At 44.2% G+C, this 18,940-nt stretch overlaps 2 protein-coding genes across 2 annotated transcripts; one reads left to right on the forward strand and one right to left on the reverse strand.

Moving 5' to 3' along the window:
* Positions 1-1,094: 1,094 nt before the first annotated feature.
* Positions 1,095-9,726, forward strand: LOC143367132 (uncharacterized). The gene is made up of 3 exons (XM_076808699.1): positions 1,095-1,133; positions 2,084-2,295; positions 7,772-9,726. Exons 1-3 carry the CDS (start codon positions 1,095-1,097, stop codon positions 9,615-9,617), a joined length of 2,097 nt encoding a protein of 698 aa, XP_076664814.1. The 3' UTR covers positions 9,618-9,726.
* Positions 9,727-10,868: 1,142 nt separating this feature from the next.
* LOC143367133 (uncharacterized) lies at positions 10,869-14,664 on the reverse strand. The gene is made up of 3 exons (XM_076808700.1): positions 11,800-14,664; positions 11,244-11,502; positions 10,869-11,191 (listed from the first exon to the last, which is right to left on the reverse strand). The coding sequence occupies exons 1-3, from the start codon at positions 14,662-14,664 to the stop codon at positions 10,869-10,871; spliced, it is 3,447 nt and encodes a 1,148-aa protein (XP_076664815.1).
* Positions 14,665-18,940: the final 4,276 nt, after the last annotated feature.

Here is an 18,940-nt window from a genome sequence, read left to right on the forward strand (position 1 = left end):
TGTTCTTTCATGCCGTCTACCAACTCTTCTTTCTTCATGTCCTCTATGATCCTCTTGTTCACATGTCCCAGTCTTCTATGCCACATATCCTAGCCACTAGACCATACCGGATTACCACTGCCTGATGCCCTATGGTTTCAAATTCCCAAGAGTGTTCACATTCTCTATGGTAACTCTTTGATCCATTTTCGATATATGACAAGGCAGTTACAAATTTTCCAGAAACTAGACATTGGAGTTCGGAGGACATTCTAGATTTGGAGTCTTTAAGAATTGAGGCTCTTGATCTCAACATCTGATACAATGCTTTTGCCACAAACGGGATGATGGGATGCCAATTAACCCTTCTGGATAATAGCTGACATGCTACCACCAGTGCCAGTCGCTTCAGAATATCCTCAATCCATTCTACTTTAACAGCTCCTGAGATCCTAACTACGCCGTCTAACTCAATGAGAGCTGGGGACCTATTTAACCCTGATGATCTATTGGCGAGTGATTTAGCTACTTGATCTGGAAGTTTAGAAGGTTTTCTTCGGAACCAGCCCTTAATGCTGTCCATTGTAAACTATTTTATTCTTATATATATATATAACTAAAAATAAAACAAGATCTTACAATCCTAAACTTTCATGCATATATTGTATATTTAAAACCAAGGTATTATCATTTTCCAAAACTGAATCTTTCTCTTAGGCTGGTGCTTTTTAGAGTTCATCTCTAGAATTGAAAGACTCCGCATCAGAATGAGAGAAGCCGATACTAGCTGCTCTTTGATAAAATCGAGATCTTTTAACCACGCTCTGCTACCATATTGTGGGGACGGGAATAGTAATCGCACAACACTTTAACATTAAGAATTAGGATATAATATACTTTTAAGATACAAAGTACTGAACTCCCCAGCACGTGTTGCCTCTTCTATATCCTGAACATAGACTACGTATAACACTCCATGTTAGCCACCAACACGCGCGAAAGTTTTATCTTTCCTCTTGGGGTTGTAAGGCCCAAGAGATTCCGTGGTACGCGATGCTGGCAACCTTATCACTCGCCAAATTAATTTTGAGTGATTATTAAATTATTCGATGAAAATGAGCTTGATGATGTACGATGATCACACTAGCACGAATGTAAATTGTTCGATAGTCTTGGTCACGAACGCTGACCAGAGTAATTACTCAAATCCGAACGATGATTTGAGTAAGAACTGTTTGATTGATAGTTCTAGTCACGAATGCTTGACTAGATCCTCGTAAAGTTATCTGATCGTTTTAAGTGTCGATCGAGGTCTCAACCAGAGACCAGAAGTTTGTTGTGCCCAGGCAACGCCCAAGCACACGTGTCACGCGACATATTATACTTCATATTAACCATTATACTACTCCAGAACGTTCGAGACGTTCCTAAGCAAAATCAGTTGCGAGGCAAAGCGCGAAACTACAAAATCAGCGAAATTGCGAGCGTTGCAACGTGACCATGCACGGCAACGCGAAGCGACGGCACCACGCCCAATAGCGCAATAAAAACCGATTTGCCGCCGCAAATCGGGAGACTCTAGAGCCGACTCTCGACCAGTTAACACGGTTAATTCCTACTTGTACACTCCGGTCTAGTTTAAGTGTTTTTGAATAAAGACTTAGTCTTTGGGTTTAATCACACTTGGTGTAGTTCATCCGGTGGATTCTCATCCTTTAATCACTCCCGAACCCACGATTACGCCAGATCCCGTACCAGCCTTGCGAGCCATCACGCAGGGCACAACAAAATTGGTGGCAGCGGTGGGATCTGCATCGTAAAGATTTTACCGAGCCTTGACGCAACCGATTGATCGACGTCGACTGAGGTTGAACTACCTCCGACAAGATTATTGGATCATCGCAATCTCGTAGGCCAAAACAGGCCATCGTCGCTACCGAGGTAGCACAGAGGACCGAGGAACGGCCTTTGAGAAGACGTTCGACGCAGTCCGAACGACGACGAGCCTGGTGTCGAGTAAAATCAGCCTGAGAGAGAACGGGTGAAACTACCGTCTATCAAACACCAAATCCATCTACGAGGACGTCACTGATCTGAGGGTCAGGACGCACGAGAGGACTTGGAGACCGAGGAACCTGTAGGAGCCGCACCTGAAGGACGGACGGAGAGCCGTTCACGGGAAGCAGCCGTCGGAGCACGCAGCGAACAGCTGTACGAATCGACCTTGCTGGGTCCAGTTTCAGCTTATCACCGCCGTTGGTTCACAGACGAGAGGACGCCTGACCGAGCCGACGACATGTGGTTGCGAGCAGCCTTGTGAGTAACAGAATAGCGCAAACGTACATATTGTAAACCAGAGTCCTATATAAAAATAGAAACGGTACATGCATGTCTATAGAAGAAGAACGCGCAAATCGATTCAAACTCCCGGGTCAAAGAAGTTTGTCGAGATCATTCGAATCATTTTTCAATAAAAAGCTAACTTTCGAACGCGAAGAATTAGACCTTCTACCTTCTATAGACCATCCAAGATCGTCTCGCCGAACACTTCGACCGCCGCCGTTGCGACTAAGCGTTAGAAAAGACGACGATTCAAGTGCCGAATCGTCTCCGGAAAACTTTGTAACACCGAATAGAGAATACCCGATCGTGCTAGCGGATTTTAGTTTGTTGGACATAGAAGGAACAGAAGAAAGCGAAATGTCGCTAAACGCGGGAAGTAGCCTCCCGGTACCAAACGTAAAATTATTATCTACCGCGCTGTCGTTAGTCGACAAATTCGTAGGAAAATCGTCAGACGAACTTGCAGAATTTTTGAAGTCTTATACAAGCGCCTCGGAGTTTGTCCCCGCGAATGAATTGCCACGATTCTTGAAAACAGTGATAGGTACAAAAATTAAAGGCAAAGCAGCCAAGGTATTAGAGTACAAAGATATAGATACTTTCGATAAATTAAAGGACATCTTAACTTCACTATTCGTAGACAAAAGATCAATAGGAGCAGTTGGAGCAGAGTTTCATGCCTGCCACCAACGAGAAGGCGAAAGCGTAAAATTATTCGCGTGTAGAGTAGAAGAATTAGCTGGGGAATTATCGGAACTATCGGTAAAACCAGGGAACAGCGACGAAGTAAATAACGCGTTAACAGAATCAGTGCAAGAACGCGCCCTCGATGTTTTCACCCTCGGGTTGAATTTAAAACTGAGAACGATCATAAGGTCTCGAAATTACGCAACGCTAAATGCAGCTATCGCCGCAGCTATAGAGGAGGAACAAGCGATGGGTCTAAACACCTCGCGAAATTTTAGGAAGCTCGATGATCAACCCAAAAGAAGAGAAGGATCTAACGTACCGCGCTGCGAACGCTGCAATAAATTAGGGCATTTGGCGAGGAATTGCTATACGCGATTAAGCATGCCGCGAATAAACTATCAGCCGCAACAGACGCACATAAAAAGGGAAGTACAGCGCGTCACAGTAGTCTGCCACTATTGCAAGAAACCAGGACACCAAATCAGGGAATGCAGGGCCAGAGAAAGGGCAAACGAACGAGAAAATAGACCGCGCTATACAAACACGAGTTACAGGCGCGACGACTCTAGACAGAATTTTAGCAGAACTCCGGGCCGAGAATCACATGGCGGGAATCGAGATTACCCAAACACGGGCCACGGGACAACCGACGATAGACAGACTAACACAGGGCCTAGAGTGGATTCGTATCGAGCGAATCTAGTAATGACTTCCAAAATAGAAAACACCGTCGAAATCAGAGCATCAGAACTAGTAAAAGGAAAAGCGAGCCTGCTAGTCGACACCGGTGCCGATATTACACTAATAAAGATAGGGAAGGTGCTGGGCGACGTCCACGCCCAAGACGAAATAGTGTCCTTGCGAGGAATAGCCCCAATGGAAATCAAAACGCTGTGCCTAATACAATTAAACGTAGAGGTCGGAAACAAACTCATAACGCATCCCTGTCGGTTAGTGAGAGATGACTTCCCATTAGAAGCAGACGGAATTCTGGGACAAGATTTCATGACTAAGCACGACGTATGCATTCGGGCAAATCAAGGAATAGAATTGTACGGAACACGGTTCCCCTACTCTGGAGGAGGCAACGTAACATTAAAACCGCGATCAGAAACAATTCTCTTAGCCAAAACGACGGAAAAAGGAGAAGGAATAGTAGAGGGACAGCCGATCAAGCCAGGAATACTCATAGGGAACTCATTAACGATAGGCAATGACGGAAAATGCATAATAAGCATAATGAACACCACAGCAGACGAAGTTCTTATCAGTACGCCGACCGTGACATTAGAATCACTGACGAGCGAAAACGTTGACCCGACGGACGCGACCTGCGACAAAGATCGCGACACGCCGACACATATGGTACACGCTGTACACGGGAGAAATAGAATGCAAATCTTGCGCGAAAGCCTCAGGACCGAACACTTAAATAGCGAAGAAAAAACCAGCTTACTCGAGCTCTGCGAAAAATACAATGAAATATTCGGATTAGAAGGAGACAAACTAGGATACTCCAAAAAAGCGGAACACTCAATTACTCTAACCCAAGGCACTAAACCTATATACGTGAAGCCGTATAGACTACCTCAAGCGCATACGGAAGAAGTAGATAAACAAGTTCAGGAAATGGTAAAAGAAGGAATAATTAGACCAAGCGCCAGCCAATGGAACGCTCCCTTGCTAGTAGTCCCGAAAAAACCAGATGCTACAGGTAAACGCAGGCTAAGAGTGGTAGTAGATTTCAGAAAGGTAAACGACGCGACGATAGGCGATTCGTATCCCTTGCCGAATATAACAGATATTTTAGATCAATTAGGCGGAGCAAAATATTTCTCAACCTTAGATTTAGCTTCAGGGTTCCATCAAATAGCTATGAAGGAGGAAGATCGTGAAAAAACCGCATTCTCGACGCCATACGGACATTTCGAGTATAATAGAATGCCATTTGGGCTTAAAAACGCTCCCGCGACATTTCAAAGGTTAATGAACACCGTACTGTCAGGCTTACAGGGAATAAAATGTTTCGTGTATTTAGACGACATAGTCGTCTACGGACGCTCATTGAAGGAGCACCAAGAACGATTAGAACTCGTATTCGAACGCATACAAGAAAGTGGCCTAAAACTTCAACCCAACAAGTGCGAATTCCTACGCAAAGAAACAATATACCTAGGACACATAATAACCGAAAACGGCATCAAGCCAGACCCATCTAAACTAGAAGCTGTCCGAAGCTTCCCGGTACCTAAAGGAATAAAAGACGTGCAATCCTTTTTAGGCCTAGCTGGATATTATAGGAGATTCATAGCGGAGTTTTCACAGATTGCAAAACCTTTGACACAACTGTTAAAGAAAGACCAAGCATTCAGATGGACTGCACAGGAGCAGAAAGCTCTCGAGATTCTAAAAGAAAAATTAACGACAGCACCAGTATTGCAATATCCAGATTTCTCAAAACCGTTTGTTCTAACAACAGACGCTTCCGGAAAAGCGATAGGAGCAGTATTATCGCAAGGAAAAATAGGACAAGATTTGCCAATAGCGTACGCGAGTAGAGTATTGAATAAGGCGGAAGAGAATTATAGCACCATCGAAAAGGAATTGTTAGCCATCGTATGGGCAACGCAACACTTCAGACCATACGTATACGGCACTAAATTCAAAATCGTGACGGACCATAAGCCACTCACTTGGCTTTTCAACGTAAAGGACCCCGGTTCTAGATTAATGAGATGGAAGTTGAAATTAGCAGAATACGACTATAGCATCGATTATAAGGCCGGAAAAACGAATAGGAACGCGGACGCCCTTAGCAGAATGTTCGCGATAACGCGCGGAGTGAAACAAAAGATCGACAACGAAACAATAGCCGGCGCCAGCGAAGACGACAGTGAACAAGAGAAGCCCCGATCGAATGGAGAAACGGACAACGCAACATACACGGAGGACGAAAAACTTCGAGTGCTACGCGAATTCCACGACACACCTCTGGGTGGACACTTAGGGGTAAAACGGACCCTAGAACGCATAAAATTAAATCATTCGTGGCCAGGAATGCGACAAGACGTAGAAAAGTACATCTCTAGATGTGAAAAATGCCAAAGAAATAAGCTATCGAGAATAACCAAAGCCCCCATGGTTATTACAGACACTCCCACGGAACCATTCGAGAAATGCGCACTAGACATCGTAGGACCTTTACCCGAGACCGGCAGACGAAACAAATACATATTAACCTTTCAAGATCTTTTAACCAAATTCAGTAAGGCCATACCCCTCGAGAACCAAGAAGCGGATACCGTAGCTAGAGAATTCGTTACTAAAATAATTTGCGAATACGGCATTCCGCAGCGAGTACTAACAGATCAAGGAACTAATTTTCTAAGCCAAGTCTTTAAAAACGTATGTAGGTTACTAAAAATCGACAAAATCCAAACTACAGCCTACCACCCCCAATCGAACGGAGCGCTAGAAAGAAGCCACCGCACGCTGGCAGAATATTTAAAGAACTATATCGCAGAAGACCAGACTGACTGGGATGAATGGCTACCGTACGCGATGTTCACATACAATACTACCCCTCACACGTCTACTAGCTACACGCCCTACGAATTCGTTTTCGGAAGACAAGCTTCCTTACCAACCTCATTAAACCAAGCACCGCAACTAACATACACCTACGACAAATACGCTGAAGAATTACGCGAAAGACTACGGTCCACGAATAGCATCGCGCGCGAAACTATAGGGATCAATAAGGACAAGTCAAAAAGGCAATATGATAAAAGGACAGCTAAGAAATTTTTCAAAATTGGGGAGCAAGTACTCCTACACGACGAGACAGTGAGACGCGGACGATCGAAAAAACTAACACCCGCGTGGATAGGACCCTACTCAATTCAAAACACGCACGACAATAATAACTACACTATAGGAAAGGGACGAAAAACGCGCCGCGTACACGCAAACCGGTTAAAACACTTCATAGAATAGGACAGGAACAAGGAAACGGTCGCAGTAGTGAAGGAAAGTAACGGTACGCAGACAAACTATTGAAAAAAAAAGGAGGAGAAAAAATTTATTCAATTTAGGATATATGAGTCCAAATTAATATGTGTGTGTGTCACCCCCCAAGCGCGCCTATAATAGAAACCACGGACCTGGCCGCGTGAAGGGTTCCGGAAAACGATCGCCATGACGTTCTGGAACAATAACCAGACGCGGAATAACCAAAATAGAAAATTGCACTAGAAACAAAAAACACCTAACCGACAAAAACATTTGATACTCACCGTAAAGTGCCCGTATCCCCCACGCGTCCTCCGCGTCCAACCATTCAGCGTTTTCGGCGGCGATTTGACGCCGCGCCGAGCGGTACTCCCGCACCGCCCGCCTGTACCCAATACTCATAAACCCGGACGGCGCCGGATATTCCAAACACTAAAAATTTAAGAAAAGAGGAAACCAATTATAAAAACCCTACGCACTTCCACCAAAACACAAAACACCCAACAACTTGCACTAAACGTACCAGTAAAAACAGCGCGAGCTCGCGAGGAAGGCTTAAGAAACACAACATGATGTCGCAACTGATCACAACGGAATGAGAAGCGACGAGACAATCGAGTCTCTTGCAAGGAAGAACTGCCTTACGTTAACAAAATTTTATCTCGCGCACGCGAAACACACGCAAGACAAGAGACTTCGCGACGAACAGAAAGATGCGTCGACTACACCTCGACATTATATTTTACAGGATTACCGTCCTACAATTGACGACACTACTCATAGGAGGAACAACCCCCGACACAGACTTCGCTATAAAAGAATTTCAAGATCACCCGGGCATTTACTTCGAAAACTTAGGCGATCTACAGATTTACCGGGATAGTTGGAAACTAATACTACACTTAGACATATCGTACATTTACCGACGCGAATCAAATCTCCAGGCAGCACTATATGACATACTTGCTCAGTGTAAAACACCTTCTACTAATAACTTACAAAAATTCTGTAAAACGTTTGGCACGAAAATTCAAAGCAAAGTAGACCGCGTAACCAAATTCCTTACTTACGTCCAACAAACCATAAGCTCCGCACCAAAACAGCGTCGCGGGCTAATAGACGGATTAGGTTACATAGGCAAATCACTCTTCGGACTAATGGATTCCGAAGACAGAAAGATAATCAACGACCAAATAGACTTCCTAAAAAGACAAGACAGTAGATTAAAGAATACAATCAAAGGGCAAATGCAAATTGTAAGAGCTAACGCCGAACTTCTAAATGAAACTATACACAACGTACAAGAAAATGAAAAAACCCTTTTAAACGCAACTTGGCAAATTCAATACTTACTACAACAGACGACTGACATTACTAGATTTCGAGAGACAATAGACGAAAACCTCATACTAATAAATAGCGTCGCGGAAACACTCCTGCGTGACACACAAGACTTGTTAGAATTCATAATGGATATAAAGAAAGGAGTCCTTAACCCACAATTAATGCCACCGGCACAAATCATAACATACCTCACTTCAGCACTCGCTCACATCCCGCAAGGATTAGACTTCCCGATCGGAATAAAACTAGAAAATATGCACGTCCTATACGACATCCTTACACTTTCCGCATTTTCGGATACGAAATCAATTACCGTAGTACTAGATATCCCATTGTTGAGCGCAAAGAAATTCAAATTAAGCAAGGTACACCCGGTATCCACAAAGGTAAACGATTCGTTCTACGCGTATATAGAACCCCTCGACTCATACGTGGTACTCGACTCCTCGGTGCAAGATTACATACAACTAAGCAAACAAGACCTAACAGAATGTAAAACTATAAACGAGCTATATCTCTGCACCTCAAACCATCCAATGTTCAAAGCGATACCATACGGACCCTGCGAAGTACAGTTGTACACAAAATTGACGCAAAAACCGAACAATTGTAAAATACGAATCATGACACTGAAACACACGATCCTGATAGAATTACAACAACCGGGCACATGGATTTATATCGCACCGAAACAAATACAACTAGCAGTAACCTGCGGCGATAAAAACACAAACATGTATAGTATTAAGGACTCTGGTATAATAACGATAAGAAATAAATGTACTATCACTACCGCCGAATTTACGATAGAAACCGGAAAACAATACGGAATAGAAAAAACATGGAACTACTTACCTGGTTACAATTTGACACTAGACGAAATTACGTTTCCACAGACCACTGTAAATTCGTACCGACATACCAATTTTGAACTTAAAAGAATAATCAAACACCCGGAAGAATTAAATAAAGTTAGTAAAAAATTAGAAGACTTACAAAACGATTTAGAAAAACCCGAGATTATACCAACCGAGTATCACTATAGCTTCTTTACACTATCCTCTGTGACGGGATTTATCACAACTACACTATGTATGTTCGCACTTTACAAATGCATTGTACGCTGCAAAGCAAAAACACCACGACACTGTACCACAGACAACACGAGTCGCGACAAAACAACACAAAAACCCGAAGCGATAATCAAAATAGTTAGTAAGGAGGAAACGTCTTCCACTAATTCTCTTTAAAATATACCATTATAAGCTAGTTAAGAAAAACCACATGTAAGTCGATGATAACCAATCCAACCATTACGAGTTTTGGGATTTCCCTAAGATAGTTTATCATCGGCAGAAAAAGCTATGGCTTTTCCTCCCCCAAGGGGGGAGGGATGTTGTGCCCAGGCAACGCCCAAGCACACGTGTCACGCGACATATTATACTTCATATTAACCATTATACTACTCCAGAACGTTCGAGACGTTCCTAAGCAAAATCAGTTGCGAGGCAAAGCGCGAAACTACAAAATCAGCGAAATTGCGAGCGTTGCAACGTGACCATGCACGGCAACGCGAAGCGACGGCACCACGCCCAATAGCGCAATAAAAACCGATTTGCCGCCGCAAATCGGGAGACTCTAGAGCCGACTCTCGACCAGTTAACACGGTTAATTCCTACTTGTACACTCCGGTCTAGTTTAAGTGTTTTTGAATAAAGACTTAGTCTTTGGGTTTAATCACACTTGGTGTAGTTCATCCGGTGGATTCTCATCCTTTAATCACTCCCGAACCCACGATTACGCCAGATCCCGTACCAGCCTTGCGAGCCATCACGCAGGGCACAACAAGTTGTTTGCTTGACAGACCGATCGAATTCTGTCCCGTCTCCCTTTTCGGCTTCGAAGGTAGACAAAGCGTTAGACTGTCGAGAGGTGCCAAAATTGCTGATTGGCCAACCTCTCCTCGAAGAGGAGGGACCTTCCTTCCTCGATTTCGGTGGTGGAGGAGGAAGACCTCTCCCTTTTGGTGACGTAGCGGAGGAAAACCAGACATCTGGCTAACAAACCTAGCTAGGTTGTTCGGTTGGAGCGTTTAGCCAGGGTCGCGGTTTATGACCGTATTGGTCTGTGAGTCAGCGGTGGACGACGGGATGTACCGGTCCGAGGTAACCGTGTACCCTCACTGACAGAACAATTTAACGGATTATCTCAGGACGAAAGTAGTCGAAAATACCAGAAAAAATGGCACGATGTCGATTGCCTTTTAGTCATCTGGCAGGCAAATGGTTCCCAACGAACGCTTCGAGAACAAACAATTGCCTACCGTTAAGACGTTGAATTTTCGCCTCGCCCCCTGAGCCCGCTTTTGTCCTTTGAAACGAAACATGCTCCCCCCGTTGAGAGGTTTCATCGATCAATGATGTGTCATAAATGCGCGAACTATGATAGAGTTTAGTATGAGAAAGATTGTGAGTATAATGTGAATTTTGATACACAAGCCTTTAAGAGTCTGGTTGGATAGGAAGCGGAGCCATCTGTCTCACGTTCCTTTTGTAGGACCCGGTGGCTGTCCGTACGGTGACAGCTCGGATGACCTTGTCATTGCCGGGATGAACCATTTCGACTCGTCCGAGACGCCACTGCAATGGCGGAAGATGGTCTTCCTTCAGCACGACGATGGTTCCCTCCGTAATGTTGTGAGCCCCTTTTGTCCACTTTTGACGCACGTTGAGCTGATTGATGTACTCCTTGTGCCATCGACTCCAGAAGTCTTGCTTGACCTTCTGAATGTTGCCATTTACATAGCCGATTGCTTGGTGTCTGGCTGAAATCGATCTCGGGCAAACCCGTTAAAGAATCACCAATCAGAAAGTGACCAGGGGTGAGAGCTAAAGGATCATTGGGATCGGACGACAAAGGTGTTAAAGGTCGTGAATTAAGGATAGCTTCGATCTCAATGACGAACGTGTTGAACTGCTCGAATGTAAATAATTCTCCACCGACTACGCGTTTAACATGATGCTTAAATGATTTGACAGCTGCTTCCCACAGGCCGCCAAAATGAGGTGATAAGGCTGGCATGAAGTGCCACGATATCCTTTTTTCGGTAAGGAATTGTTGTACCTTCCCATCTTTCTGCAAAATCTCATGAAGTTCCGTCAATTCGTTATTGGCACCAATAAAGTTGCTGCCATTATCGGAATATATATGACGGCATATTCCTCTGCGCGCGATTAATCGTTTTAAGGCCGCGACGAATGCTTCTGTTGTCATATCGCTAACTACTTCGAGATGAATGGCCTTTGTGGCAAGACAAATAAAAACGGCGACGTAGCTCTTTATTCGTGTGCGGTTTCGAAAACGTCTTTCCTTAATGTAAAATGGTCCGCAATAGTCGATGCCGCAATTGTGAAAGGGCCGGTTTTCGGTTACCCGAGCGGCAGGTAGGTGACCCATAATATAATCCGTCGCTGGTGGCTTGATGCGGAAGCACTTGACACATTGTCGAACGATTTTGCGCGTGGCGTTCCTACCGTCAATCAGCCAGTAAGTTTGTCGAACAGCATACAGAGTAGTTGTGATACCTGCCTGGTGGTTGTCGACATGCGCTTGTCGAATGATGAGATCCGTGATATGATGGCCCTTTGGAAGAAGAATCGGATGTTTTTTCTCGTATGATAACGTTGAATTTTGAAGGCGCCCTCCGACACGCAGCAGTCCCTTATCGTCGACGAATGGGTGGAGGGGAAGAAGTTTGCTCTTGTGATGTAATTGGACTCTAGTATTCAGTTGATGAATGTCTTGTGCAAAGGCGGATGATTGTACGAGTTGGATGATACGGTCGTTAGCTGCTTGAAGCTCTTCTACAGTCGGAGGCCCTTTGCTCTGATTAGGGAATCTGAATCGTAGACAGTACGCTACGATTTTCGTTAATCGAGGCAGGCTTGAATAACGATTTAATAGTTCGTTGTTTTTAACTATTGTCGCGAAACATGAAATTCGCCTCATTTCTGGAATTTCCTTGAGGAAGTTAAATCTTGATACTGGCCAAGCCGATTCCTTGTTCGAAAGCCATTTAGGACCGTGACTCCAGTTACTGTTTTGAATAAACTGAGCAGGTGGCTGACCGCGAGATAATAGGTCTGCTGGATTATCATGTGATCTGATATGTCGCCAAGCTTTGTTGTTCGTTTTGATTTGGATGTCGGCTACGCGGTTCGCGACGAAAGTTTTTAAGGTGCTTGGTTCCTTGTGAAGCCAATTCAAAACAATGGTCGAATCTGTCCAGAAGGTAGTTGTTTTGATTTCCTTTGCCGTTGCCCTTTGAACGTTTTTAAACAAAGTGGCTAAAAGAGTGGCGGCGCAAAGTTCGAGACGGGCGAGTGTGATAGTTTTTAATGGAGCAACACGAGATTTTGCACACAAAAGGTCGGTTTTGATCTGTCCGGTTTCGTTGATTGATCTTACATATACACAAGCTCCGTACGCTCGTTCGCTTGCGTCGCAGAAACCGTGTAATTCGAGGCTACGAGGCATGCGTTGTGTGACATTTCGTTTGAATGAGAGATTGTTGAGATGCATCAGATCGGTTATGAATGTATTCCATTCTGTATGTAATTTGATCGGCAAAGATTCATCCCAGTCCAGCTGCAATTGCCACAATTGCTGCATGATGATTTTTGCGGTGATAGTGACTGGTCCTAGCAGTCCTAGTGGATCGAAAATCCTTGCAATGGATGAAAGGATTGTACGTTTCGTGATTCTTTCGGTTATGTTGGAATTGACGGTATAGCTGATGTTATCTTCTCGTGCGTTCCAGAAGATGCCTAACGTCTTCACAGTTGTGGAATCTTCGAAGACCTTTGGGTGAATCTGTTCTTTCGTGAGTCCAGTGAGAAGTTTGGGCTCGTTCGATGTCCACTGTCGAATGTTTAAACCTCCTCGTTGGAGTATGTTGATGATCTCGTCGCGTAGAACCTGTGCTTCTCTAAACGTATTTGCCCCGGTCAAAAGATCATCGACGTACATATCCCTTTTCAGCGTGGTCGTAGCCTTCGGATAATTTGCCTCTTCGTCGTCCGCAAGTTGATGCAGACATCTTATGGCTTGAAATGGAGCTGAAGATAGTCCGAACGTGACTGTATTCAGCTCGTATGTTGCGATTTCGTTTTGTTCATTTCGCCATAAGATGCGCTGGTACTTACGATCCTCCGGCCGAACGAGGAATTGTCGGTACATCTTTTCGATGTCCCCGGTTAGAACATACATGTAAAGGCGAAACCGCAGGAGTAAAGAGAAGATGTCGTCCTGGATGGTAGGTCCTGTTATTAAGGTATCGTTAAGTGATAAGCCGCTGCTTGATTTTGCGGACCCGTCGAATACAACACGTACCTTCGTTGTCGTGCTGGAAGGTTTAATGACCGCGTGATGAGGTAGGTAGAAACCGTGCGAGTTGTGCGTTCGTACCTGACTCATATGACCGAGCGAGAGGTATTCTTTGATTACGGCTGAGTATTCTCGTCTTAATTCTGGGTCGCGATTTAGTTTCCGTTCCAACGAGGAAAACCGATTGACAGCCTGCGAATACGACTCACCGAGGAGTGATAATTTTTTGTTGAACGGTAGCGCAACGATGTAACGACCAGATGCGTCTCGTTGAACGTGGTTGGAAAAATGTTCTTCGCAAATTCGTTCTTCGGATGAGAGATGCCGTCCATGTGGGCCTTCTTCGACTTCCCAAAAACTCTTTAGATCGAAATCTAGTTTTGTCAGAAAGGTGTTGCGTTTTGCATGTGGTGCCGTTGAAGGTGCACTCCCCCCGATGATCCATCCGAATTGTGTTTTCTGGAGGATGAGATCCGATGCGTTATGAGGAGACAAGTTGATTTGCCCGACACTTAGAGACGCAAGTGAAGGGCCGCTTCCAATCAACATGTTTACGGGTGCTGGTCGGTGAAAATGCGGATCAGCTAATCGAATGTTCGCTGGAATTTGTAATTTCGCACGATCGATTTGTGTATCTGGTAATAATCCAGATATTCGAGGTATCGTAAAAAATGTGAGGTTCCGCTTAAATTTTGATGAACGTGATTCGATGGTGGTCGCGACGACTTGATTGGTTACAGTGCTAATGGCATTTAGAGCTTCGATGGCTACGGGTAGTTTCCTTTTTTGAAGGCGTAATTTCGCGGCGAAGTCTTCCGTCATAAAATTTGCGTTCGCACACGTATCTATTAATGTTCGACACTCGATTGGTTGTTGGTCGAGATTAAGAACGTTGATGATTGCGGTGGCCATTAACCCTTCGGTGATTGGAATGGTTTTCCGACGGTTACGTTTTTGATTTTTTGCTCCGAATTCTTGTGGTCCGTTATGTGACGATGATAGTCAAGAATCAGCCGTTACGTGACTGGTTGATTCTTGATGTAGCTTTGTATTATGTTGTTGATTGCATACCCTACATCTTCCACCTTTACAATCGTCGGTTTGGTGATCTGATCGTAAACAATTTAAACACAATTGTGCATTGCGCGCGGCTTCGATACGTTTGTCGACAGTCATGTCAATAAATTTCGGACATTGATATGCAGCGTGCGAGTCAGTATTACACATACGGCATTTGTTTGTATAATTGGTAGCGAATGCTTGACGTTTTGCTCGAGGTGTTGGAGGTGAATATCGCCGTTTGACTGCGTTTGTGCGAGGTGAATCTGAGACATTGAGTTCGCGTCGGCGTTGCGTCTGGGCTTGTGGGCGCAGATGTGAGCGGACTACGGTCGACTCAGGTTCGTAATCTTTACATTGGTGCGATGCGGTGAATAAAAATTTAAATATTTTTGTGATTTCCGGCATTTCGGTGTCCATTAAAGTTCGTTCCCACGTCTTACGAATATCGTTTCCCATGCGAGCCACGACGATGCTCGTTAGCAAGTCATTTGCAATATTTTCCCACGTGCGGCCAAGAGCTTGTAATGAACGAATGTGTAATTGCATGTAATTGGCGAGATCGAAGATGGACTCTGACGTCTCGTCGGGCATAGCCGGTGTGTCTCGAAGGAGAGCGGCGTGACGGAGAATAAGAGCGCGCTTGTTGTCATATATATCGATTAAATGATTCCAAGCCTCTTCGTAATTCTCATCGGATATCGTGAATGCTTCTATTGCTGCTTCAGCTTTGCCCGATAATGAAAGGCGTAAGTAATTAAGCTTCTGCATACTGCTCAACGCGGATTGTGTATGAATCATGGTGGTGAATGCACCCTTAAACGTGACCCACTTTTACATACGACCGTCGAATTTCGGTAAATCAATTTTCGGAAGTTTGACTGAAAGTCCGTACGCGGACGTGGATGGCGCAGGAGATTCTCGCGAGGCATTTTCGATATTTGTTGATGTTTGAACGCGACTGGTGGATGCTTCGCAGCTATTCAGTAAAACTACCGCTGTAGCTATAATGTCATCGAATTGATTCATGATTTCTTCGCGTTCGGCTTCAGCTTGCTCGAAATCTTCAAGTCGTGCCAATTCGTCTTGAATATCGTTGAATGTGTCAAATTGTTTCCGAAGCCGTTCGACACGATCGCGAAGTTTCACGCGTTCCTTGTCGGAGTCTTGATAGGACTCGATATATTTTGAAAAGCTGGTGATCTGTGTCTTGAATGTGCGTCGTTTAAATTTTAAATTTGATATAATCTGATTGTTATCAGTTACGTTTGCGCTCGCACGTGTGTTCGCTTTCGGTTTCGGCATTGTTGGACAGGATTACACGAAAACGGGAAAGTCACTACCAGAAACTGATTGATAATACCCAATAACGAGCCTACCTTGATCGATGGCTTCTGCGTTGGTTGAATCGTCTCAGCTTCGAATATCCACTGTTTGTTGTGGGAATTCAGGAGTCCACGCGAAAGAAGTAGTGTATAGTTTTGTCACTGCACTTCCACAACCGCGACACACACACCATCCGGCTCGAAGGACCAAAATGTTAGCCACCAACACGCGCGAAAGTTTTATCTTTCCTCTTGGGGTTGTAAGGCCCAAGAGACTCCGTGGTACGCGATGCTGGCAACCTTATCACTCGCCAAATTAATTTTGAGTGATTATTAAATTATTCGATGAAAATGAGCTTGATGATGTACGATGATCACACTAGCACGAATGTAAATTGTTCGATAGTCTTGGTCACGAACGCTGACCAGAGTAATTACTCAAATCCGAACGATGATTTGAGTAAGAACTGTTTGATTGATAGTTCTAGTCACGAATGCTTGACTAGATCCTCGTAAAGTTATCTGATCGTTTTAAGTGTCGATCGAGGTCTCAACCAGAGACCAGAAGTTGTTTGCTTGACAGACCGATCGAATTCTGTCCCGTCTCCCTTTTCGGCTTCGAAGGTAGACAAAGCGTTAGACTTTCGAGAGGTGCCAAAATTGCTGATTGGCCAACCTCTCCTCGAAGAGGAGGGACCTTCCTTCCTCGATTTCGGTGGTGGAGGAGGAAGACCTCTTCCTTTTGGTGACGTAGCGGAGGAAAACCAGACATCTGGCTAACAAACCTAGCTAGGTTGTTCGGTTGGAGCGTTTAGCCAGGGTCGCGGTTTATGACCGTATTGTTCTGTGAGTCAGCGGTGGACGACGGGATGTACCGGTCCGAGGTAACCGTGTACCCTCACTGACAGAACAATTTAACGGATTATCTCAGGACGAAAGTAGTCGAAATACCAGAAAAAATGGCACGATGTCGATTGCCTTTTAGTCATCTGGCAGGCAAATGGTTCCCAACGAACGCTTCGAGAACAAACAATTGCCTACCGTTAAGACGTTGAATTTTCGCCTCGCCCCCTGAGCCCGCTTTTGTCCTTTGAAACGAAACACTCCATGCATACTCTCTCCAACTACTCTTACTTCCCACTTTCACCCATAGGTGTCTCGCGCATACGTGACTCTGCAGGCCCATTCATAATAAAACAATCATGCATACATTCACAATATCTTCTTGTTTTGCTACTAGTTACAACTGCGAATCGTCCACAAAATAATGTTATAATACGTTACACTTTTTTTAATTGAATAATAATAATGGAAAGGCTTGTGAAGTAATGAGAAGAAACATATTTTGTAATGTAATGTAATGTAATTTTTATAATTTCGCATCATACACTATTTCAGTTTTAAAATTTGTATATTTCGTAATTTCCAATTTGCAATGGAACAATACGTACCCTTTCGCCGTATGTATGACTTTCTTCTATCATACGCAGCTTTTATGAACTCTTGATCTTTTTTATTAATTGCTTTTTATTTTTTGTAGGTAAATGTGAGGGACGCCTTACTAGATGGTAAATAATAAAAATTTATTTATATTTATATACCTACATTTATTCAAATTTATTTTTCCAGTCATTTAATGATGAAATTAATTTATTTAGATATTGACGCAGAATTGGCGGAACTCATCATGGCGGACCCGCCACTGCCCCTGGCTCCGCCACCACCACCACCACCAGCAGCAGAAGCAGCAGCGAGCCCGGCCACAGCCGATGGTAAATATATACACATTTTAAGAAGTTATGTTTTTAGAATGCTTAAAAATAAGTATGGTTAAAAATAAATAAGAGTAGTAAGACAAGGGGGATTCTAATTCAAATTTGAGTTTCAAGGTCATGATCATGACCTTGAAACTCAAATTTGAAAACTTGTTTTTTTGTCGGCGGGCTGGCGGCGGATGACGTCATAGAGATGGCGGAGTGGTGGGGGGTATCATCGAGGAGGAGGAGGAGGAACCGCGGGGTGACGGTGCGGGGGTATCATCGAGGAGGAGGAGGAGGAGGAACCGCGGGGTGACGGTGCGCTACTCTGGAGCGTGGTGGTACAGACTGTCGGTAAGGAAGGTGTTACTCTGTAGCGTGGTACAACAGACTGTCGGTAAGGAAGGAAATATTAATTTTATGATATTAATATAAATGAAAAAACTTCTCGGGGCGACGGGGCTCGAACCCAAGACCTCCGCGGTACGAGTCAGCCGCCTAACCAACTCCCCCAAACGCCGTCTCTGACATTAGTCTTTTCCGAATGGTACATATAGCGAAACCAACGGAGCGTCACATATGTGACACACACACACACACACACACACAACGTCGACGTATAATAATTTATTTTTATGAGAAATTTTATCAGAAATTGTTTCGAACGATGTCGGGAAAGATCGGCGTTTCTCGACACCGCGTCTTCGAGGGAAAGAGATGGAGCATTACTTTAAAGTCAAAATTCTAGGAGGGAAAGAGACACCACTACATAGGGGATAGAATCGCATGCATTCTAAAGCTAACAGTATTTCAAAGCGTTCCGATTTAACGTCGCTGCGTATCGCGCGATCTCGCGTAATTCGACTCCTCTGGAGCAGCCGTGCAGGGTGATGTCACTTGGCGGCGCGAAGAATGAAATGTAACACAGAAACGCGGAATCTTAAAATTAGATGGCGGGGAGGATGATGGGTGAATGCAATGGAGAAATAATATAGGTTTAAGATATATATTGTTACAAATCATAAAAGAATATAATTTAATATTTTT

This window comes from Andrena cerasifolii, chromosome 3, assembly GCF_050908995.1.
Source record: "Andrena cerasifolii isolate SP2316 chromosome 3, iyAndCera1_principal, whole genome shotgun sequence".
In the NCBI taxonomy this organism is placed as follows: Eukaryota; Metazoa; Arthropoda; class Insecta; order Hymenoptera; family Andrenidae; genus Andrena; species Andrena cerasifolii.

What these genes read in the sequence shown, in the direction of transcription:
- LOC143367133 (XM_076808700.1), bottom strand. Translation starts at nt 14,664, where the DNA reads ATGGCCACCGCAATCATCAACGTTCTTAATCTCGACCAACAACCAATC. An exon ending in GTCACCTACCTGCCGCTCGG is followed by an intron (nt 11,503 to 11,799) that starts GTAACCGAAAAC and finishes GAGATTTTGCAG; the next exon opens with AAAGATGGGAAGGTACAACA. An exon ending in TCCTTTAGCTCTCACCCCTG is followed by an intron (nt 11,192 to 11,243) that starts GTCACTTTCTGA and finishes GATCGATTTCAG; the next exon opens with CCAGACACCAAGCAATCGGC.
- LOC143367132 (XM_076808699.1), top strand. Translation starts at nt 1,095, where the DNA reads ATGAGCTTGATGATGTACGATGATCACACTAGCACGAAT. An exon ending in ATGATCACACTAGCACGAAT is followed by an intron (nt 1,134 to 2,083) that starts GTAAATTGTTCG and finishes TCTGAGGGTCAG; the next exon opens with GACGCACGAGAGGACTTGGA. An exon ending in ATGTGGTTGCGAGCAGCCTT is followed by an intron (nt 2,296 to 7,771) that starts GTGAGTAACAGA and finishes TATATTTTACAG; the next exon opens with GATTACCGTCCTACAATTGA.